Source organism: Perca flavescens, chromosome 5 (assembly GCF_004354835.1).
Source record: "Perca flavescens isolate YP-PL-M2 chromosome 5, PFLA_1.0, whole genome shotgun sequence".
Taxonomy (NCBI): Eukaryota; Metazoa; Chordata; class Actinopteri; order Perciformes; family Percidae; genus Perca; species Perca flavescens.
In genome coordinates, this window is record NC_041335.1 from 17,297,720 (window position 1) to 17,320,673 (window position 22,954).

The following is a 22,954-nucleotide window of genomic DNA, read 5'->3' on the forward strand; positions in this document are numbered from 1 at the left end:
CCTTGGTGAAACATTTCACAGGGGGATTATGGAGGGAATTTCAAGGAATTATTTCAAGAAAGAAAATTAGCACTGACTTAAATCTGTGAGAAGCCTGCTTTTAGCTCTTAACTTTACTTTATCTGTTAGCCTAGATAATTATTCAGTGATGATCCATCCACCTCTTTTACAATATTAATTGGTGAAATGTTCAGTGAGAGTGTAACCAATATGTAGGGAGGTTTCCCTCTCTGGGTCCGGCTGCTGGACCTCAGGCTGACATTAAATGTACTTAAAGCCATCAGACAGTCTGGATTGTTGCTTAGTGAATAAATTGTGAGTTGGCCTAAGTCCAGTCTGGTGTCCGCTTGAGACTCATCAGCCTAAACACCTTAAAGCTTAACTGGCTGGACAATAGCTGAACAATTTGTACTGCCAAAATCTAAGCTAGTTAGTTTACTTAAGTCTGGAACTGTCAACTTTCCCTTATGTGTGGTTGCTAAATGAGTGCCGTTCCAACATGATCCTGCCTGGCTGTCACTTTGGTTTGTTGAGACACATTTGTGGCAGCGAGCGCACACATGCTGCAAGCAAGTGAGCCATTTTGTTAACAGCTCACACTTCCTGTGCAAGTGTGCGGTTCCAGAGTTGCTGACAGTGACACTTGCAGGACCGAGCCCTGCCCTACTTAACAGGCTGCGGGGAGGAGGGCAGGCCAAGTTGTCAGCAGCGCTAGGTGCTCACTGCTTAGATAAACCTGGAGGATTAGTGGCCCAGTTAAAGTTGGGGCAAAGAGGATTAGCCCTCTGAGGTGGTGAGAGATTCCCTGTGTCCTTCAGCGCTCCCGGCCTCAGAGAGGGGAGGGGAGGAGGATGGGAGGTGAGGGTTGAGGCCCTAGTTATCATAAGTGAGAATCACCACTGTAGCATTTTAAATAGGAAAAGGAAAGGTGAGGTGTAATGATGAAAGGTGAAAAGCAGTGAGGCAGTTCATATATTGTTGCCAGCTTGTGGTTTCATTACGAAGGCAAAAGCCCGTAATTACTGGCCGGGTGTTACAGCGAGGTCAATGAGACCTGAGATCCATGGGAGAAAAAAATGTCATAAGTGAAATGCATTCTACAAACTATAACCTATTGAAGGTTATGTTGCTAATAACAGTTAGCACTGATAATTTAATATTAACAGCTATAATTAAAAAATATAAATTTGAGCCCTACAGTTTGACACAGCTGACACTTGGCTGCCTCAACTGGGATCTCTACATGCAACACAGCAGAGGTATTTAGACCTCTGCAGCCATCAGCAGGCCGGAGAAGGAACTGCTCCTCAAAATCAAGGACACAATTTTCACACGTTTTATCATTTTAGCTTCCCTTACAAATTCATATGGGACATTTGGTCAAATTAAATAATTTCTGGCTGATGCTGATTGGTAGCAAATAGGATAAAATAACTTAATCAATCATTCAAATTCGGACTGCAAAAGGTCTTCAGAAAAAAAATCTCATAATTCCATGAAAGATTTGGAAGACAGAGTATTGTATAGTTCATAACATTAATTCAGTGTTTAATGTTCTGTGCAGCAACGTAAAAACAACAACAATGAAATGCATAGACATGTCTCTTTATAAAAGCAATGTAAACATAGTGAACCCTGTGACCCCCAACAGTAATTAATTAGAGATGGTATAGTCTATCTGCTCTTAATAAAACCTTGTCATGTAGTACAGTAACAGAAATACATGTATACATACAGTAGTTGTGCATAAACAATATGTTCTATAGGGCAAGGCGCCAATTGCAATGAAAACACTGTAGTAAATAGGGGGAAGCACATAATAGCAAGAACTGAGAGTTGATTATGCAAATACCCCAGCTGCAAAGGAACAATAACTGGAAATTCAAAGACAAACCATAACATGGAAAGCTATTGTTTCGCATTTCCATATTTACTTGACAACTATAACCTGCTCACCATGCCCATCATGTTCAGAACAATGTCTTTGTGTTCATATAATAATGCACACATCAGAAATTGGCATAGTGCATTGTTTCAGTTCAAATGAAAGCTGCGCTGCCTGAGCTGGCGGACTAAGCCTGAGACTTTGAGTCTACTTATTTAATACGGTATAGAAAATGGAGAGAAAATACACTTTATACAATACATATATCCTGTTTCTATACATTAAACCGCCATAGCCTGAACAATACACATTCAAATTACCATATAGGATATCATCTTAATGATACATATAGGGACCTCTTAAGTATAAAGCAAGCAAATACAAGTAGAACTATAGTATGAATATTTATTGCAATGATGAAAAAATATCTCCCATTGTGATTATATCTGTAAATGGCATTTTAGCAAAGCTTTTGTTTACACTGCTAATGCAATAATACAGTAATTATGCTTCTGCTAGCTATTAGAAAACCCCATGATTCTGTTTTCTGTAACATTATAATAAGACTGGAAATGCTAAAATATTTAGACTCTCTTGAATCCCTGAGTGATCAGCCATTGATACAGTACAGTACATTTTTATAATACGTTTTCTATTTCTGTGACAAGTAAAAAAAACTTTTTTTTATAATGAACGCTGCTTTTTCTTCTTTTTATCTGAGCTTTGGTGTTTTTAACTCTATTCAGTACACATTACAGTACACTGACTTAGGCTGTGTCCTAAATCGCATACTATGCACTACATACTAAATAATATGTTTACTATCGTTCAACATACTTTTGTGTAAATACTTTGTGTATCTTTTCGGACTCTTCAACATCACTTCCTGTGAGCCTCCTTGCCGGTTGGAGACACGTAACCATAGTAACCCTGGCTAACTTCAGCTATAGCGGCATCGCCGGATAATGCTTAAATTACTGAAAAAGGTAAGCAACTAGACCAACAGTTGCAGGTGACAAAATGACAGATTTTTATATGTATTATTATATTTTTATAGTAAATTAAAGAGTTTTTGACTTTACAGAGCTGCCTTGGTTGCTGTCCGTTTGTCTGTTTCGAACATTGTTGTTACTACCTCATTGCATTATGGGATACTTATGCCGGCGTAGTGTCCAGTGTTTGCATACTGCAATATTTTACTGGAAATGGTATGCAATTCATGTACTATTGGTTTCATACTAAGATTTTGGATACTGTTTCAGCCTAGCATGTCAGTATGGAATTTAGAATGCAACCTTACTGTAATATTTACTATACTTTCTCTCAACAAAAGGCACATCAAATCTGTGCAAATTAGTACACTTATTGGCCAAATCGTCACCTGCAGGGTGATCTCACTGGCGCTGATGGCTCTCTGCTGTCTCTTTATAAGAAGGACAGCACTAGTCTTCTGCAGGCGTCAGTGCCTGGGCGCCAGCGGCTCCATCTCTATCGCCAGATCACGAGGCCGCGGACTCTTATTCAACTCCACCACCCGCGGAACCACTGTAGACCAGCGGTCTGGAGGGATGATAAAAAAAAAGAATTTGCTTTGATCTGTATGAATAACTTAGTCTGCACTCCACATGAATCTATAGTTATTTGTCGATGCATTTATTCATGAGAGCACAGTGAGAACTTCACCTCTCCGCAAGCCTCTGACGCTCTGCTGCAACCCGTTGGCTTGGCATGTCTCATTCTTGCCTGGATCCTCGTTGATTATCGCCAGGTTCTGATTCCAGTGGCACCAGTTCACCTCATCCACTCTGATATAATAAGACGCCATTGGCTTAGACAGTTTTCTTTGAAGTGGCATTGGCGCTGTAGAGTGACTGTGATTATAAGTCATGCACAATACCTGAAGCACCAGCGTCGGTCAGGTGTGCCATCCCAGCTCTTCCCCACAGTCACCATCTCCCCGGCTCTAAAAGACTTCCGAAGGCAGACTGGAAAAGAGCGCTCAATGTCCAAGATGGTCGTTGCCCACTGTGAGTATGAGTAAATTATGTTTAGAGTATCTAAGCCACTCAAATAACAAAAACCTATTTTCTTACTTACATCTTGTGGTAATTAGCCATGCAGATACTGTAGTTTGGGTTTTATTTGCCCAGGTTATGAGATATTTCGTCTTTGAGATTTCTGGCAGGTTTGGAGATTCAAGATTTCTGCATCCACTCCAACACATAAGAGGTCAAACTGTATAATACTTATTTTGTTTGTGGTGCTTACAGTTTGGAATAATTACATTATCCTGCAGCCACGCTAGTGGCTCTGTGAGGTTGTACTTTGGCTCTCTTTGAGCTAAACGCTAACATCATCTTGCTAACTTGCTCACAAGGATGATGCTAACATACACATAAGACAATATTTGTTTTCATAATTTGGGAAAACTGACCCTTTAAAGCAAGAGATCCATTTTCATTGACACTGACTCCCACAAACAGTTTCTTCCAGCTCACCTGAAGCTTCCAGATCTTCTTGCTCTCTTTTGACACCTGTCCCACTGTCTCCCCCATCAAAGCGATCAACATGTTCAGCAGCAGGACAAAGGTGAGGATGATGTAGGTAACCAACAGGATGAGGAAGACTGCAGGATACTGTGCACTCTGGATCATGTCCAGGTCTCCCATCCCAATGGTCAGCTTAAAGAGGTCCAGCAGGAAAACACTGAAGGTGTTTTGGTCCCTGCAGTTAGGGTAGGTGGGGCAGCCCCCTTGACACTCTGTGCCCGGTGGAGGACATGCTGTCAGCAGGGACACCAGGGCTGTGGGGTAGAAACAGAGGGTTGTGTGTCTGTGAGCGCTTAAAACAATAGTTTAACATTTTGGGAAATCTGCCTATTCGCTTTCTTGCCAAAAGTTAGATAAGATCATTGATACTGCTCTTATGTCTGTCCATTTAATATGAAGCAACAGCCAGCTTTGAACGTTTTTACACTACGTTTTATTTATGTACAGAACAGATCAGAACAGACACTTAACAGGTTAAGTAGTGAACTTTAGAGGTACTGGTAGGCAATTTCTTTACCTTTTGACATAGCCAAGCTAGGACCCAGGTGCTGTTAACTTATCATAAAGACTGGAAATTGGGAAAACACCCTGTTTGCTTCTTTCTAAGCTAAGCTAACCGTCTCCAGGCTGTAGCTTTATGTATATACATTAATGGACAGATACGACAGTGTTATTGTTATCTCCTATTTCCCAAAATGTCAAACTATCCCTATTAGTCATGCTGACATACACCTGTAAGGTTAGGTGACCAAAGCCTACCTGATGCATATCCAATCATGAAGAGCACGTACACCAGCAGAAATCTGAAAAGGTCTTTGAAAAGAATCTGTGAACCACAGAATAAATGTTAAGACACATGGTTGGTGATATTTAGGGTTCATTCATTTTCATTAGTCCATGTTCTCCATTTGCTAACCTTCTGTATCATGATACTGTAGGTGCCAGTGAGCTTCAGGCCTCTGGTGAAGTAAAGAGTGTTCATCCAGCCCAGGACAAGTGCAAACACCATCACAGCCACATAGGCCTTAATGCCAGACAGGTAGAGAGCAGCTGTGACTACAATCAGCACAGAGTAGATGAAGCTAGAGAGGATAGAGAGGAAGTGTGTCAAGGAAGTCATTCGAATGCTAAAGTCTGTGATACTGAAGTCATATATGAACGCAGGAAGACGTGATTGCAGGAAGATGTGATTGCATTTTTAACAGAATGTAGACATTGTTGCTAATGGTTTAAATTAACAGTTCAGAGAGGTGCTCGATATTCTCTGTTCTTTGTTTTGATCATGGGTTTAATTAAAGATGTAAACTATAAAACATGTCGGGAAGAGGTTGAGAAATTAATTAGATGACTCAATTTAGAGGATGCAAAATTTGCCTCGAGTAAAAGTCAGCAAGAGCTACAGCAGAGGTGAGGAAGAGGGGGAGCAAGGGCAGAGGATGGAGACTTACTACAGCAGTTGAAAGGATCCATCAATAAATAAAGACTTAACCCCAGGGCACTTTTTCAAGAAGAGGTCCTTAATCTGCAAAGAGCAGGATAGACATTCCCATAATGACAACAAGACGTTACAGGGAAGAGACCGGGAGACAGCAGTGAGCAACCAATGATCAAACTATAAAGAGACATCAGAGCATATTGACTCACATTGGTGAGGAAGAAGAAGATTCCTGATGCTAAGGTGATGATTTCTCCCGCCATACGCAGGTAGTCAAAGGATGTGGTGTAAGGGTATGGAGGCTGGAGGGAAGGAAGGCGAGACTTATCGATTAACTCAATCTGAACATTTTAGCAAAATAATATATATACAAAATACACCATATCAGTTGATAGAACTAAACAGAGAGTTAAAGGATTATTTCAACAGTTTGAGAACTGTATTTATTTGCTGTCTTACCAAAAATTAGATGAGAAGCTTGTTATTAATCTAACATCGAAAGTGGTATCAATCTTCTCATCTACCTATTTGCAAGAAGGCAGATAAATGTATTTCCCAAAACTTTTAAATATTCCTTTAATGTAGTGCAGTAAGTGATCTGATCACTTGGTACAAAATGTATACAAATTCAGAATACAAATGTGCTGCTCTGGTACATGATACATTAACATTTCATGTACAAACAGTATTAAGCTATCTGATGTAAAACGCATGTGGCCTACACATAAAACAAACACTGTACACACACATATATATACTGTATGTATACTAAATAAGCTAAACTTTAAATAGCTGCTATGGTACAAAATATGTTTGTATGGTGTCCTGAAAATACAGTGCAGCATGGGCACATTCAACAATTTCACATCATAAAGCATTGATCTGTCTACGCTGTGGAAACGTCCACGTTTCCAGTAGTTTCACACCTACCGTTCCCTGCGTTGGGCGATAATAGGCCACTAGGGTGAAGATGATCATGGTGATGAGGTAGGAAACCACACTGATGTAAAAGGTGACAGCAGCAAACTTCTGCCATTTGGCCCTCAACAGCTCATTGATAGGCTCCACTGCCAGCATCTCATGGCGGTTCTGACAACGGGACCAGAAACATGACACATGACAGAATGTACACACACAGAAACTTTTATCGCAATCTGGTTTTTGATGCACCTATACTGTACATGTTTTATGTTATGCCTGGTGTCTTGTTGCTCTTAATACTCTGATCCTGAGAGAAACAATATTTATTTTCAGCTGTATTTTTTAAAATAGTTGGAATAAAAACATAAATGTGAGCAAATTATTGTTATTCACCTCATTGCGGCTGTTATAGACCAGGATTTCCAGCACAGACGGTTCCTCGCCACATGTATCCAGTGAAGACAGGTCATAGAGGGATGAGTACACTGGCCCATATGCCCAGTCCTTAAACTTACGTGACAGATGACGAACTTCCTCATCTTTGATCTCACGCCTGATAATGTGCTGAAAAACCTGGAGGAATAAGGAAAAGCTGACATACTGACCTTTAACTTAAAAATATTATGGCCTGTGGAAATGTGATATTGAAAAACTTCTTTTATTATACTGATGCTGCTTGACACAACAATATATCATTATCCCTACCCCGATCTTGCCCAGCTTGGCGGCCATCATGAGGGGTGACATGCCATCGTTGTTAAACACCGTCTCCAGGCTGCAGTCGGGGTAAAGCTTGGCACTCTTGATTAGCAGCAGGTCGTACATCTTTGTGAGGAAACGTGTGTTGTCCTTGGTGTTGTCCGCAATGTGCACTAGGGCGTGCAGCACCGTGTTTCCACGTGAATCCTGGCGCCGCAGGTCGGCCTTCTTGTGTGGATTCTCAGTCAGGTAGTGCACTATGTCAGGCTGGTTAGTGCATGCAGCCAGTGAGAGAGGCAACTCACCTAGGCAAACACAGAGAGAGAGAGAGAGCACTCATTATTACATATTGAATTCACAGGAGATTAAAGGAACTGTATTTCAGATTAAAAATTTGACTTAAATCCCCGATATGAAAACAGCACAATTAGCAGTTGTTTGAAGGAGGGGCGCAATGGGGCCAGAGTGCCAAAAGCAGCTGCTGAAAATGAGCCGTTGCCATGGGTGACAGATTACTTTGTCACCTCACATAGAAACACTCCTCTTCATGGATTTGCACGGGCGCATGCAGAGTGTTAGCGTGAGTCTAAATCCCATTAGCCATCAGCCCTGCCAGGTTCCTGTTCACCTCACTACAAAGCTCCGCGGCAAATTACTCACACTGTGCCCGGACACGCTGGGATTTGGAGAATGACAACCGTGCTAAGTGCAAATAGAAATCATCTCCTCTGTGATGAGGGAGAAATATATTGCATGAATGTTATCAACAACAAAAAAATCCTATAAATTGGGCTAGGTAAGAAATAAAACAGAGTCCATAACAAGCGACCTTTCCTCCAGTGTTTTTGGAGAGTTACATTAAAATCAATTATATCTGCTATAATTACCTTCAGGAGGCTAAAAGGACACACTGTTATAAATAACAAATCCCACATGTGATGTAGGAGGTTGTGCCTAAACAGACACCACAGAGGGCAGTGTTGAGTTGTGTTGTTTAGTTTACAGGCTCTGATTTATTTTCCCTCTCTTACAGGTCAGTGAAGTCCTGCCCAGAGGAGGGTCAGCCGAGGATGTTTACTTTTCTTCACAGCAGAACACTGACACCTTTGACTGGACAACCTCTCGAACATATGACACAATGCTTGTCTTTTCATGTGTTTTTGGAGCACTACTAATGATGGTTTCTCGAACGATACTTTAGAAAACATTTGGCTATGAGGTGGACCTCACGTCTGGACCACAGCAGTATCCTGACTGCGTTTGCTTCCAAAACCTGCCACGTTAAGAGAAAGGGTGGGGTCTTATATGTCACTTCATTTCTCCATGGCAACGGAGGTTTCTTTGCCATGTACCAACTATTTTATCTTGGCAGCTGCTGTAGAACACATTGAAAAACTTTGACGTCAACTCTGTGCAGTAAAAAACAGAATAACTTCTTGTGAGTAAAGCAAAAACTCAGAGCCAGTGTGGAAACTGACTGAGTGACCAGTGAAGTCATAGAAACCACAGACACACCACATCATTACCACCGTATGAGGCAGAAAATACAGTAACAGTTTTCCAGAACTCTTCCTGTGACCGTCGGTTTACGATGCTTTATCACTTAAGGAGAGAGTTAAAGGCCTGCTGAAAATGGAAATATAGAAGAACAATGAAACAAGAAAAAGTTTCTTACCAAAGTAAAAGTAGCCCCCCTCGTCTCTGGGCTGGAAGAAGCGTCCCCTCGCCTGGGCGTGAACATCAGCTCCCTTCTCCACCAGCAGCTCCACATACTGCTTACAGCGTCGCTCAATGGCAATGTGGAGAGCTGTCTGGCCTGGCAACGAAAAAAAAAAAACACAATAAAACAGAAACATTTGAACTATTATTAGTATTCTAAGGTGTGTGTTTTGTGTGTTGTGTTCAATCACATACATATCAGCTGAAAAAATGTGCTTTCACAGAGGTAATTATTAAATGAGATGTTGACAGGCATTCTGTAAGCAAAAATAGGCACAGTTACACAAGAGAAAGAGTGTCAACTCTTGCCATTTGAGAAACGGATGCCCAATTATTAGCTAGACGGTCGAGGTCATAAAAGAACAGACTCAAAGCCAAAAGGGGTTAGGGCTTCATTTATGTGCAGGTTGTTTCTATGGGGTCAAAAGCAAAAGAAACCGAGCACTTAAAAGTTTTTATGTTGTCACATAAAAAAGTGTTTCCTACATGAACACAAAAGGCTGCTTTTCTTTTCAAACTGAGTACCATTCTTGTGAAAAGTACAGAGGCAAATCAGTCATGGTGAAAACGATAAAAGAGCAACACCAGATTTTCTAGTGAAGGCCGACTGTTTCGGCATAACAATGTAAGGGACGAAAGCTAAACAAATGAGGCCTGGATCTTCTCATTTACAGAGCTGTAAATAGTCGCTGTACACATATATAATATAAATACAGTACTTTTACCCATAATGGGTTGTCAACCACCAGCCAGGCAAGCTACAGTAACTCTTAACCAAACAGCTTCAACTCAGTCTTGTATAAAACTGAAAAAATTCAAATGACTTATTTCTTCAACAACTCCTTTAAATTGCAAATGACTTTTATGTAAATGCGTGGTATCATTGTTTGGTTACGTCCATCGTCCATACCTCTGTAGTAGACGTCCCTGAAGGGCGTATTGATGAACTCTCTGAGGTTTCCGGTCTTCTCTGCTATGTCCACCAGCAGTGGGATGGTGACGTTCTGCCTACCGTAAAGGTTCAAAAGGGCTTTGGGCAGACATGTCTTACCCGTGGACAGCTCTGGTGGAAAAATGAAATTAAAACAAAGATTATTTTTAGCATAAGTACACTTTCGTCAACACCCATCATGCTCCAAATGTGTTCATTTTAATTACTTTTAAACAAGATGTTACTATCAACTATATAAAAGTGGATCTTTTTTTTTCATCCAATTGTTAATTGTTAATGTTTAGGTTGGTTTGGTCAAGTTTGCATTCATACTACTAATGGCAGAAGCTAGACATTACAACCATTTATCCATTACTTTTAGCTAACTTATGACTATAACTTAGCTAATTTGAACTGTTTATTATATACATTTTAGCTATCTCAACTTATTTATTCAATGCTTTTAGCTAAGTATTTTACAATTGACACATTACTTTTAGCTAGCTGCTTAGACTTCTCCACTTGCTTGCTAACGTTAATTCTTTTTTACACACTCTTAATTGTAACATGTTTTTTTTTCTTCTTTTAAAACAAATCGTAATTTGAATTTTTTTAAATTAGTTGTTCTACTCCACAATCTTTCCACGTACCCCCTGGTAACTGCAGAAGTACCGTACCCTGGTTGGAAATCTACTGTCATATGTGACGTCCTGGTGTGTTCCTCTACATTACAGTACATTACGAAAGAAGACGGACAGAATTTTTGGAATTGTCGCATGCAGATAATTAAGTAGGGTTCATGAAATCAAACTGTAAAAAGACAGGGGTCAAGAAATCCCTTCACCATTTTTAGTCCCGCAGTTTTTGAAAAAACACTTCAAAGCCCTGTTTAAGTTTTTTAAGGAGATGACAGTTAGCTGTGATTTCTCTCCGCTCCTTGTTATCAGCAAGAAAAAACTTCTTAGACACACAGGAAGCTTTCCTTGGGCCTGCCTCTAGCAGGACAAAGACTCAACTCCACCTTTTCCCTCTCACATCCTTTGAGTCAAAAACAGCATAGAGAGAAGAGCAGGGGTTGTACAAAAGGCCAAAGGTAAAACGCTCACTAGATAAAACTGAGTTTCTGCTTTAGAGCTAAGGCAGAGTCTACGTTAAAGAGTGAAAAGGGAAGCTGTGTCTGCATCACAAAGCCATTTTGTTCCCTTGCAGTCTAGTGTAGTTGTAGTTGTAGTTTCAGTGGTTGGGTTAGACAGGCAAAATAGCAGTATACAGATATCTGATGTGAGTGACAACCTACACCTTTAATCTCACCTTTGAACTCCTCATCAGTTAACCTCTTATTGTGACTTTGCAGGTACTCCAACAGGCCCTCGAGGGCCTCTGGGTCTGCATGTGACACGCCTTCGAAGAGGAGAGTGCGGTTGAATATTTTCATTACTTTTGGTGGGTCTGAGCTTTGACCATCATCACAGGACTCCGTCTCAGTTTTACTAAGGAGACACAAAAACATGACATCATGTCACACATTTACTGTTATGGAATTATATTTCATTGACATAAAATAAAAAATGTAATGGGTGTTTAATGCACAAACCATCTTTTAAGCAATCATCCACACCCTCAAGTTCTTCAGTAAATAGATCTCTGTGTGTAGGTACAGCAGCCTGTGAATATTACCTCAATGGCTGCAGAGGGACCAACAACATGCTCTCTGTTAGGTCAGTGAATGGGCTGAGTGAAGCTTAGTTCAGTGTGTGTGTGTGTGTGTGTGTGTGTGTGTGTGTGTGTGTATACAGAGTGGCAGTTGTAGGAGGTTTTCATTTTTATGACCACGTTTTTCCCAAACCAGTCCTTTTGTCCCTGGAGAAAAAATCCAGTCTAGGTTCACTACTTTTAAGTCAAAAACCCATAAACTAAAAAGTCTAAAGCACACACAATTATTAAATCCTGGAAATACACTTATTTGTATTTTAGAGACAGTGAGACCCCTTCTCACCCTCTTGGGAGCTTCTTCCTGCGTCGCTTGTGGTTGCTGGTGTTCCTGTAGGTACCGTAGTCAAAGAGCGAGTCCATGGGTGCTTTCTTGGGGCCTGGAACCACATTTGACTCGTATATGGTGGATTCAAATAGGTCCATTGGGGTGGAAATGCCCTTCATGAAAGCACCCTGGAACTTCATCCGCAGGTTGTGTCTGCCGTCCGCGGGCTGGCCGGGCTGAACCAGCTCCGGGCCTGAATCCTGACTCGTGTCCTGAGTTGACGGCAAGCCATCCTCGTTCTCAAACAGGTGTGAGAGCTCAGACGGGCTGAACGCTGCATCGCTCCCAGGCTGAGCGGCCCCGTCATCGTCTGTGTCCACAGAGAGAGCAGCTCTGGCAGGAACAGAGCTGAGGGTGTCGGCCTTGGACAAGGCAAGGTGGCACCTTCTGAGGAGAGCGGAACGACCCTGGAATACACAAAATGTTCTGGGTGAGTTGCTTGGCCTTTAGACTGTCAGGAAAGTATTGTATGACTGGAAAAAGAAGTCTTAAAGGTGCCCTGTGTAGTTTTCTTGTTATGTATACATGTATAAACAAAAGTTATGTATACCTTCAGTGTTACTCACCTATAAATCACTGGGGTCTAAAAAATGTGTTGAATGTCATTGCTTCTTTATGAAACATTTGCAAAGCCCATGGTAGGACTTATTATATTATTTGTATCTTTTATTTCCTCATGTGTATGTTTTTCTGCTTATTGAGCAGCATTAAAATAATGTTGATGTCTTTAATGATGGTGGACCTGATATAATTTAAAGCCACATAAGGAAGAAGGAAGAATGATGTGCAAATAAGAGATGTGAGATGCAGCTGACAGGAAACACCAATTGACCAAATTGCGTACCCTTTGTATTAAATGTTGTTATTATATTGTTGGTATGATTTTAGATGAGATTTTTTTGTTTTTAAATAAGTCAGACCCACCTCAACTACTGCAGGAAATAGCAACAAAAATGTGTGCAAGCTATCCACTACAACAAGGGCAAAGTGGACAAAATATAAAAACAATTTAAATAATTGTATTAAGACTATAATTAGCAAAGGAACCTTGGAAGTGCCAACTTGAAGTTTAAAGTGGATTTTAAACACATTTGGCATTTAACCCATCTGTACCTCATTCATCCCTTTTATCACAATGATGTGCCAAATTCCTCTTCAGGGGAAACTGCAAATGATGCTGAAGCATGTGGGCGTCCTGTAGAAACAAAAAAGAGTCACCACCATCGATGGACACCGAAGTACAGACAAAAACAAATCTGTAGGTCCTGAGTGATATAAAAAGAGCTCTGTCAGTTGGGGTTGGAATATATGGAAAAAGTAGGAAGAGACTGATGCCAACACCAATAGCATGGCTGTGACAACAGCCTCTCATTGGTCAGAAGGATATTTCCTTTTACAGGCAGAATCACACCACCTACCTTCATTCAACAACTGGTGCTTCTCTGCACATACAAACACTTCACTGCGACAGTATGCTATCACATGGGAATTTGTACAAGACATCCTGACGTTCCCCCTGCAGCTTCCTTTCAAATCGTACACTTTCTTGAGTTTGTTCATGACATTGACAACCTATCTTAGCCAGACTGTGCTGCAAAGGAGCAACACAAACAGGGGAGTTGGGGTCCCACTGGGGAAGGCATGACTCACAACCCTGTCTGACACACACACAGGGATTAGCATGCCTTTACACTTCAATGGGCATTTGATAGTAAAAAAAAACAGAGGAACAAAAAAGGCTTCCCTTGATATATAACTATTAGAACAGACTAAGAGCAAAGGATTAAGTTGTTAGGTGGAGCTGCCTGTCGGCAGAGAGGACCCACTGTCTGTGTATTAAACTTGTCAGAGTGATAAAAATGGATCTTGAAATAATTAAAAAAGTAGACCCAAAGCTCACATATTATCCACTTATTGGGTGAGGAAGTGGAAGTCCTGCTCACTGTCACTGCTGATGTGACATTATCCAGAGCAAGAGAGGCTGGATACTCTTCCTGGAGCCAAATGGCTTGTTCTAAACAATAATAGATTTAAGGTTTTAAAGGTCATACCATAGGTTTAAAAAAATAAATAAAAAACATCCCACAAACGTATAGATTAACTGGGCATAAAAAAATGAAACTAGACTAGAAATAGACATTTCTAGAACGAGAAACAAATAATAAATACAAGTAATACATCATAAGTAATTAGGCTACACAAAACAAAACTAGTGTTAAAATGTTAAATTATAGCAACACATGAGGAATCATTAAAAGTCAACGTTCTCTCAAACAAGGTCTCAATAATGATTAAACTAATACGAAGGTCAGTTAAATATGTTAAGGATGCTTTCGAATGCATGTAATGAAGAATATACGAATCAGAGGTGTTACTTACCTTGTTCTAATGTTGATCTTATTTAGTTTTTCTTCAAAAATAAACTATTCTGCAGCTTTTTTTCCCCCATAGTTTGAAACTAATTTTCTCTCTTGTGTTGAACGCTCCTCTGCTGCCTCCTCGGGTCTAATGTAGCCTTTCTAGACTTTATAAAACTGCTCCTGCCAGATGACACAAAACGCTTTGAGAAAATTTACAGTAGCCCATTTCTCTTATACGTGCGTGCGACCGCCGGTAAGTAAAGTCTTCTAGCGTCCACCAGAACAACAGAAGCTTTCACACAGATTTTGGGTGGGACACAGTGGCCGACCAAAAAAAACTCAAAGCCGGAGCCAATGCTGAAGTGGAAAAACCAGTTTCAGTTGAAACATGCAACTACCTGCAACGCTCCAGGCTACAACGTTCTGAAACCTGCCAGAATGTTGCGATGTAGTACCAGTGATGACCGCTAGGTGCTGACTAAAAAGAAATATTAAAAAAACTCAGGCTGCAATAGAAACCCATTTAACATGATATTTTTGAAGTCTCTCATTTATTCTTGGAAAGTTTGTACAGTTTAAATGTCATCAACAAGACATTATGGTTTGAGCAGGATGTTTCTTCTGAGTGTGCTGGTCATTTTTGAAACTCTTGCTCCATTGATAAAAGAGAAGAGTTGATGTGGTCACTTTGCCTTCTTTCCTAAATGGCAGCGATTCATAGTAATTTCACAAGAAGGTCAATTTACTAGATAGTCTGGAGCTTTCCATCATATCCCAGTTGTCATGGTACTACAGATGTTTAAATATCCATTTTTCAACAAGAGTTAAGAGTGAAAGTTCATTTGTGACCTTTTCTATCCCAGTGTCCCCTTTGCTGCTGAATAAACCAACCAACATGCCTCCTGTAATAATTAATCACAAATACTGCCCCATTTCTCAGCTGTTCAAAATCACACAATGAAGTAGTTTAATAAATCTCTGGAGGTAAGGAGCGGTAAGGCAGACAAAGAGAGCATGAAGAGCCATACACAAAAAAAATAAGTACCCCTGTTCTAACAGTTGTCTTGTGTTTATTTATAACTGTTAAAGCTTTTTCATCGTAAAATATTAACTAATTTCTCCCTTTGCTGTTGGAGCTGGTCGAAGTGAAGATCATTTTAACTATTACATAATGTGTGTATATATATATATATATATATATACACACACACACATTATATAATAGTTAAAATGATCTTTATATATATATATATATATATATATATATATATATATATATATATATATATATATATATATATATATATATATATATATGTGTATATTTACTTTCCACAACTTCAGATTGCCCATTCTAGTCTGTAATGTAAAGGGAAAACAGTGGTGTCAAATTGTAGAGATCGCAAGAAGTAAAGAAAATCACATGAATTATTGCACATATTTTATTGCAAATTATGGTTTACATAAATTGAAAATACAAGATTTGTTATTTTACACTATACACCCACTGCAACATTATTTCAACGACAAGAGACACATCAGACAAGCATTTTAGCACACTCAAAACAGTACTGACTAGCCAAAGGCCACCAAAATAACCTTTATTTAAAAGGTGGGATGCTGACAAAGCATCACTATTGACATTTAATCTAGCTTCGTCAAGCATCTGAAATTTTATCTAACAACCGTGTAAAAGGCAAAAAGTCATAATGAAACACTTGATACAAAGAGGTTTAAAGAAGATACACATTCAGTTGTATGTAAACACCTGAGAGCAGAGTGGAACATTAGTTAAGATACTCATACTCATATTCAAGTCCTGCATAGCATGGAAGTATAAAAGAGGTATTTAAACGTAGTTTTTAATTAGCCCACTTGTTTATACAAAGTGACATGTATAAAAAAGACTGAATGCATGAAGCTGACTTGGTTACTGAAATTCTCCGTAGCTCCTAAAACAGGTGTGCAATATTAGAAGCCATTTACAACCGTGTAGAATAATAATAATAAATTTTATTTAAAAGGCACCTTTCTCGGCACTCAAGGACATCGTACAGGGATACAGAAGACATTAAAAGCAGCAAAAAAAATAAAGAATACAACAACAATAAAAACAGAAAGAGGCAGAGCAATTGACATCAAGTGGAAAAGGCAGTTTTAAACAGATGAGTTTTGAGCTGCAATTTGAAATGGGGGAATGAATCGATGTTTCTAAGTTGGGATGGTAATGAATTCCAGAGACGGGGAGCAGAGCGGCTGAATGCTCTGCTCCACATGGTGGTGAGACGGGCAGAGGGGACAGACAGGTGTGTGGAGAAGAGGATCTGAGGGAGCGGGAGGGAGTGGGACAATGGAGGAGATCAGACAAATATGGGGGGGGGGCGAGGTTGTGGATAGCATTGAATGTAAACAGGAGGACTTTGAATTAGATACAGAACTGGACCGGGAGCCAGTGGAGCTGTTGGAGGACAGGAGTGATGTGGTGGATGGAGGGGGTTCGAGTTATGATGTGGGCAGCTGAATTCTGGACCAGCTGAAGTTTATGGAGGGATTTGTGAGGGAGGCCGAAGCGGAGAGAGTTCAGTAATCCAGACGGGAAGTGACGAGACTGTGGACAAGGATGGTGGCAGGGTGGAGGGTAATGGAGGGGTGGAGGCGATTAATGTTTCGTAGGTGGAAGTAGGCAGAGCGGGTAATGTTATTGATGTGGGGTTGAAAGGATAGTGTGCTGTCAAGGATGACACCCAGACTCTTAACCTGGGGGGTGGGTGAAACAGAGGAGTTATCAATTGGATGTATGCATGACTTCTTGTATTCTGGGAGCTTTTGAAATATGACGGCGGTAAAATATTCTATTCATGTGTTTTCTATGTTTTTTTTTATAACCTTTAATAAATTACTTAGTTTAATTAATTAAATAGAGTTTAATTTTAATAACTTAGAAGGAAAATTGGGTTATAATTTTACTTCAAACTATACTACTAAGACATAGCCTTATCACATTTTTTGTATAATTAAAAGTAAATGCAGCCCTTATCTTATGTTGGGATATATAACAATAACATAAATTTAAAATCACTATAAAAAAGGTACAAATGATTACAGCAAAGATTACATTTTGGTATTTTAATCAGTGTTGATAGTGATGTGGCTCATTAAATCTGTCAACATTTGACACCTTACTCACTTACTTAAGGCTTTTTAAGCTTTTTAAGTTTTGGAACCGTCCTGGTTCCAAACCATATGTTGAGTAGCATTTTGATTCTTGGTATAATTATCTTATGATCACATACATAAAAATAGGTACTAATATCAATATCATAGTTTTTCCTGTAAAGAAACGTGACTCTTTAAATAGAGAACAAAGAAATACTGCGTGCAAATTTGCAGCTGCTTTGGGAAACTTACCTCAGAGTCAAACAACAGTGAGGAAAAGGCGTAACGAGAAAGCCTGGTACACGGGTGACACAAATATTTGATGTGTATCGACAGACTATAAATACACTCCCACAGTGAGCTGTCAGATGACCTGAAGGGAACAATGTCAAAATGTAGACTGCAGAATGTAAATGAATTTGTACTTTGTAAGTGGATCACTGGAGGAAAGAGGAACTTCCTGCAGTCACACTGTATAATCAAGATCAGCATTCAGCTTATTGTACATCTCATAAATAGCATCAACAGTGGGAGTGAAGTTGATGAGAAATTTTCTGATTTTTTCCAAGCATTCCTCTTCCTTGATGTCCCGACCCTTGGAGAGGGCCTTCAAGAAATCCGTCTTATATGGAGCAGCGAAAAGAGCTGCCTAGAAGAGCAAATTAAAATGCCAAATTTATACACAACTGCACTTTGTATGCTCAGTGGTACATTTCTTCACATATAACACAGACAAAGTTTTACATCTGCTCCATTATGTATGTAGCTCTCATAAACAACCTGTCTATCAACTCTAAACTCACCTTGAAGAGCTGTTGCACGAACCAGCCATGATATCTTTTCAGGGCTATTTCATAGGCCTTGGTGACATTGACTCGAATGAGGTTTGGGTTGCTATCATCCTTTTCACCATCCACTAGGCTCTGTAGGAACACTTGAATAAATCGTAGACCCCTGGTCGACAAAGAAGACATGCACAGTGATTATGGGCTTAAAATATTACCCAACAATCTATAAAACCTAAGATGTAAAATTTCTCAAACCTTTTTAGCCACATAAGTGCCAGCGTCGCTCCAGCTTTGGGCCATTCTGCTCCATGCATTTCCTTCTCTGCCTCCACAATCTGCTGGAGTGTCTTGAACCGCCCTGGGTTGGTATCGAAAACCGCCTTGATTTTCTATTATGTAAAACAGTAAAAAAAGAAGTAAAAAAAAATGGTATTGTAACATTACTGAAAGATGTAAGAGTACAGCCACAGATTTAACTCTGGAAGAATGAAAGAATAATCATAATCATACTTACTGTGATGTTACCAGATATATCTGCTTTTATTGGTGCAAAAATAGTAGAGCCAAGGCAGTCTGAGGAAAAATATTTACACAGACAGTGGCTGAGAATTAAAGGAGTGAAAACCAACATATAGCACATGTAAACAAAAAATATTGAGCCTATAACGAGAATATCAGCATACTTTACAGCTTTTCATGGTGATCACCAACCTCTATCAACACAGAAGGTAACTGTAAAAACTTGACTGATTGCAGGTCTGTATATATGGCTTTTTGTTGGATATTATCTTTTTTATTGCTTTTATGAATTTGCAATGTGTGATATAGCGTTAAGGGGTGGACCGAGCAGACCTACAGAAGGCAAAGAGTAACATCAGACTGAAAAGCTGTGTTTTATAACCCCTTTCTGGTTGAAAGTTTCAAGCCGGTTTCATCACTGATGGGTGAAGTTGGGTAGTCAAAAGTGTGCGTTGCTGCACCCGTAACCACCACACCGTCACAGGGCCCCAGAGTACACCTGTAGGCTATGTCACTGCAGCGAGGTGAGAAGCTAAACCACTGAAGGTTAGCAAAAACAAGATTTTCAGGAGGTGTTAGGAAAGAAACATGGTCCACGCAAGTATACAAACGCAAATTACAATGCCAGGCCAAGCTGGAAAAAATGTGTGTCCTGCATTCAACATAGCTCTTACGCACTGGTGAAGGTAACAAACATCAGTCCTCAATGGGGGCTAAGTCCTCATTATAGAGCTAATCAAAGCATTTCCATGACTATAGTAGTAAACAAACATGGCGTCTGAGGTGGTACTACTGCTTTTCATCACACAGAAGGAAGAAAAAAAGAAGACGGAGGATAGAATGTCTGTCTAAATGAAGAGGTGAGGAAGTGTCATAAATATGCCGACATATACAGACATGTTCAGCTAGAGGCCGTGGTTATTTTGAACCCAAAAAGAAAGGGTTGGCTTTCTCTTGTTGTTTCATGGTATAGTGCGCCTAGCAGCAACAATCAGATTGCAGCTTGACTTGCGTAACAATTTTCAGGTGACACATTCTAGAACGCAAAAACGCATGAAATTGACCTTGCGCAGCTCAATGTCTGCGTTTGCGTAGTTGCGTGGACCATGTTTTTGCCCTTTGTGAAATACTGGGAACATACCCAAGTGGTTAAAACACTGTTGTGGCCTACAATAACTCTACAAGGTTGGATTGGTCCCTCAGTATCTGCTGTTTTCACAGACACATCATCACAGTATTATCATTAGGTGTCCTTTAATTAGGCTACTAGAGGAGTAGGCTATTTGGTGACGGGATGGCAAACAATGACACATCTAGAGCCCCGACCACACACGGCTCCTGGTTGACCCACTGGCACAACAGACAGCTTTCAGCTCCTGAGCTGTTAGTGGAAACTACTCATGACAAAGTCTGCTCTATTGTGCTGATGTGATGCATCGCCACAACAATGATAGCACCATATCTTGTTTCGGAGACATCCTCATCTTGTATGGCTTTCTCAATACTTTCCACTCTCCTCACAAGATTTTTGTTGCAAAGACACAATGCATCTGTATTGTTACTCTGAAAAGTAACAATTAAATATATAAAACAGAAACACTAAAATATATAAACTTCTAGCAAGAATAAGTCCTTGACTACTTTTGTATCAGCAAACATTATTTTCAGTTCTTGGCCCGTTAAAGGCTCTGCACACCCGCAGGGTGTTAATTATTCTGGCTAATTAGACGTTTTCTCAGGTTGAAGTTGGACAGAGCCATGAAGGGAGTTAAGTGAGGTCATTAAACGCCATATAAAAGAATCATAACAATATGAACTATCCTGCTTTTAAAACTAGGGGGAGTCAGGGAGTCCTGTCCATGCAGTCCTGAAGAAGAGGTCTAATTAGGCACACTAATTTAAAACACCTGTGTGAATGTACTATGACAGTGTGCAGGATTTTAATGACTTGTAGGAAAGTTGGCCAAGAAATTTCTAGGTCAGTAAAAACAATGGCGACAAGGAGGAAAGAGCTTAATATCAACATCAGACTTGGTTCCTCTCAAGGGTTTCACATGGCAAATTCAATAGAGGACCTTTGGCATATTAATACAGAATGAAGCTGCACAAAGATGCCCTGGTGCACCATGCCGCTGGTGAATGGGCAAGGGGAACTCAACACCGTACATCAATTTTCACAACTTAAAATCCAGGCCAGTGGATTAAATTATGCATGCTAAAGGATTGTGGACAGCTTGATGGAGAGAAATACGATCCAAAAAAGATTAGAATTTTGAAAGAGGGAGAATGTTTCATTTGGCTCGATGGAAGTGTTGTGACAGATTTCCCTCACAACAAGTTTTGTGTTTATTAATCAAAGTTAAACAAATTCCACATGAAAGGTGTAGGACGGTGGTAAAGGTCCATGCAAGAGACTTGTCAGATAAAATACTGCATTTGTGTGCATGTTAAGCCAATTTAACCGTCAGTGGGCTTAAATCATACAGTACTATGCATCTACATGTATAAAACGAATTCATGACTTAGTCAGTGCCATCAATCTGGCCTATACTGTAGCCTAAGTTTACATCTCTGACAACTCAACCATTATAATAAGATGAATAGAAATAGGCCTACATTTACACTTCTCTCTGCATCCACTGACATCTGAGAATTCTTTTTTTTTTTTACATTTATATCCACATAACTTTATATCCAGGAATGGCAGTGGTGCCTACATGGTCTCTAACTGTGTCACACTGTTGGAACTTCACTTACCAAAAAACGGTGGAAGGTATGACACAGCCTCCAGAAACGGTCTTGTTTCCACCTGTCTGTCAGCTGGCAGCTGTCTGAACTGGTGCTCCATTAGCAGAGCCATCTCTAGTCCAGTCACACTCTTACCTCTAAAGAAAAAAGATAGCAACAAGCTGTCAACCCTCCACTGCGGATTTACAGTGACACCAGAGGAAGCTGTGTGCCATTATACCCCACCCCGAAACTCGCACACGCGCACACGCGCGCGCGCTCACACACACACACACACACACACACACACACACACACACACACACACACACACACACACACACACACACACCTACACACCTACATTGAACCCAGGTAAGTGGCGTAATATCCAGCCGACGGCTCATGTGATCGACTTGTTACTGATAGATGCGGGTCATCGCCACCTCTGGTAGTATATAAAAAGGGCCGATAAACGGCGCTTAGACAGAAGTCCAGAACAAACAAGAAGGGCACCTGATGTGTTCTAATCAGCTGACTAGTCTTCCTCTGCGTTTAATCATGCTGCTTTACTGCCAACTAATGGAATTTTGTGGAACATCTCAAAGTGTTTAGATTAGATAGACAGATTAGTGGTTGCCTAAGCATATTCATCAGGGAGATTCTACTGCTTTTTTCATATGTAGGCCTAGACCCAACTGCTAGACCACATTGGACCAGGTCCAGATCCTGTAGCCTCTCTGGTATAATCTAGTCCAGATTTGACAAGTGTAGGTATTGTGGATTTGGATCTGGACCTGGTCCAATGTGGTCTAGATATGCAAAAAAACAGTAACATCTCCTTTTATTGCATTTTCACAAATAGAATAAAGCTTTCACAAATCTGAAACTGTGTTTTTAACACTCTGTAGCCTCTCTGGGATAATGTAGTCCAGATCTGACAAGTCTAGGTATTGTGGTTTTGGATCTGGACCTGGTCCAATGTGGTCTACGTAGCCATATGCAAAAAACGGTGAAATCTCCTTTTATTGCGTTCTCATAAAGACAATAAAGCTTTCACAAATCTAAAAGTGTGTTTTAGACATAATTAATAATTTACCATAATGACTAACACTCATTCAATACAGTAAGAGGTTCAAAAAACGGAGGATCAGTCACTTGTAGCAATATAAATTATGTTTCCCTGCTGAATCGGACAGTTTTAAGCTCCCCTTAAATTTCCCCTTA

General features: G+C 40.1%; 2 protein-coding genes across 6 annotated transcripts; both read right to left on the bottom strand.

Annotated features, from left to right (window-relative positions):
* Nucleotides 1-1,567: 1,567 nt before the first annotated feature.
* Nucleotides 1,568-14,944, bottom strand: trpv4 (transient receptor potential cation channel, subfamily V, member 4). Of its 3 annotated transcripts, none has more exons than XM_028577880.1 (17): nucleotides 14,557-14,944; nucleotides 13,291-13,372; nucleotides 12,136-12,584; nucleotides 11,451-11,629; nucleotides 10,119-10,271; nucleotides 9,165-9,305; nucleotides 7,496-7,794; nucleotides 7,184-7,363; nucleotides 6,800-6,958; nucleotides 6,079-6,171; nucleotides 5,883-5,956; nucleotides 5,351-5,516; nucleotides 5,194-5,260; nucleotides 4,384-4,688; nucleotides 3,783-3,910; nucleotides 3,569-3,690; nucleotides 1,568-3,445 (listed from the first exon to the last, which is right to left on the bottom strand). In XM_028577880.1, the coding sequence occupies exons 2-17, from the start codon at nucleotides 13,297-13,299 to the stop codon at nucleotides 3,345-3,347; spliced, it is 2,625 nt and encodes an 874-aa protein (XP_028433681.1). In that variant the 5' UTR covers nucleotides 13,300-13,372; nucleotides 14,557-14,944; the 3' UTR covers nucleotides 1,568-3,344. The 3 variants fall into 3 exon arrangements, with proteins under 3 accessions (XP_028433681.1, XP_028433682.1, XP_028433683.1); XM_028577881.1 differs by lacking the exon at nucleotides 14,557-14,944 and adding an exon at nucleotides 14,078-14,164; XM_028577882.1 differs by lacking the exons at nucleotides 12,136-12,584; nucleotides 13,291-13,372; nucleotides 14,557-14,944 and adding an exon at nucleotides 11,734-11,770.
* A 1,059-nt stretch (nucleotides 14,945-16,003) lies between these two features.
* gltpa (glycolipid transfer protein a) lies at nucleotides 16,004-22,260 on the bottom strand. 3 transcript variants are annotated; one of them, XR_003692596.1, is made up of 7 exons: nucleotides 22,088-22,260; nucleotides 21,758-21,885; nucleotides 18,996-19,054; nucleotides 18,737-18,870; nucleotides 18,497-18,647; nucleotides 17,946-18,342; nucleotides 16,004-17,294 (listed from the first exon to the last, which is right to left on the bottom strand). XR_003692596.1 is itself a non-coding variant. In XM_028578593.1 (6 exons), exons 2-6 carry the CDS (start codon nucleotides 21,858-21,860, stop codon nucleotides 18,160-18,162), a joined length of 630 nt encoding a protein of 209 aa, XP_028434394.1. In that variant the 5' UTR covers nucleotides 21,861-21,885; nucleotides 22,092-22,260; the 3' UTR covers nucleotides 16,004-18,159. The 3 variants fall into 3 exon arrangements, 2 of the variants coding, with proteins under 2 accessions (XP_028434394.1, XP_028434393.1); XM_028578593.1 differs by having other exon boundaries at nucleotides 16,004-18,342; nucleotides 22,092-22,260; XM_028578592.1 differs by having other exon boundaries at nucleotides 16,004-18,342.
* Nucleotides 22,261-22,954: the final 694 nt, after the last annotated feature.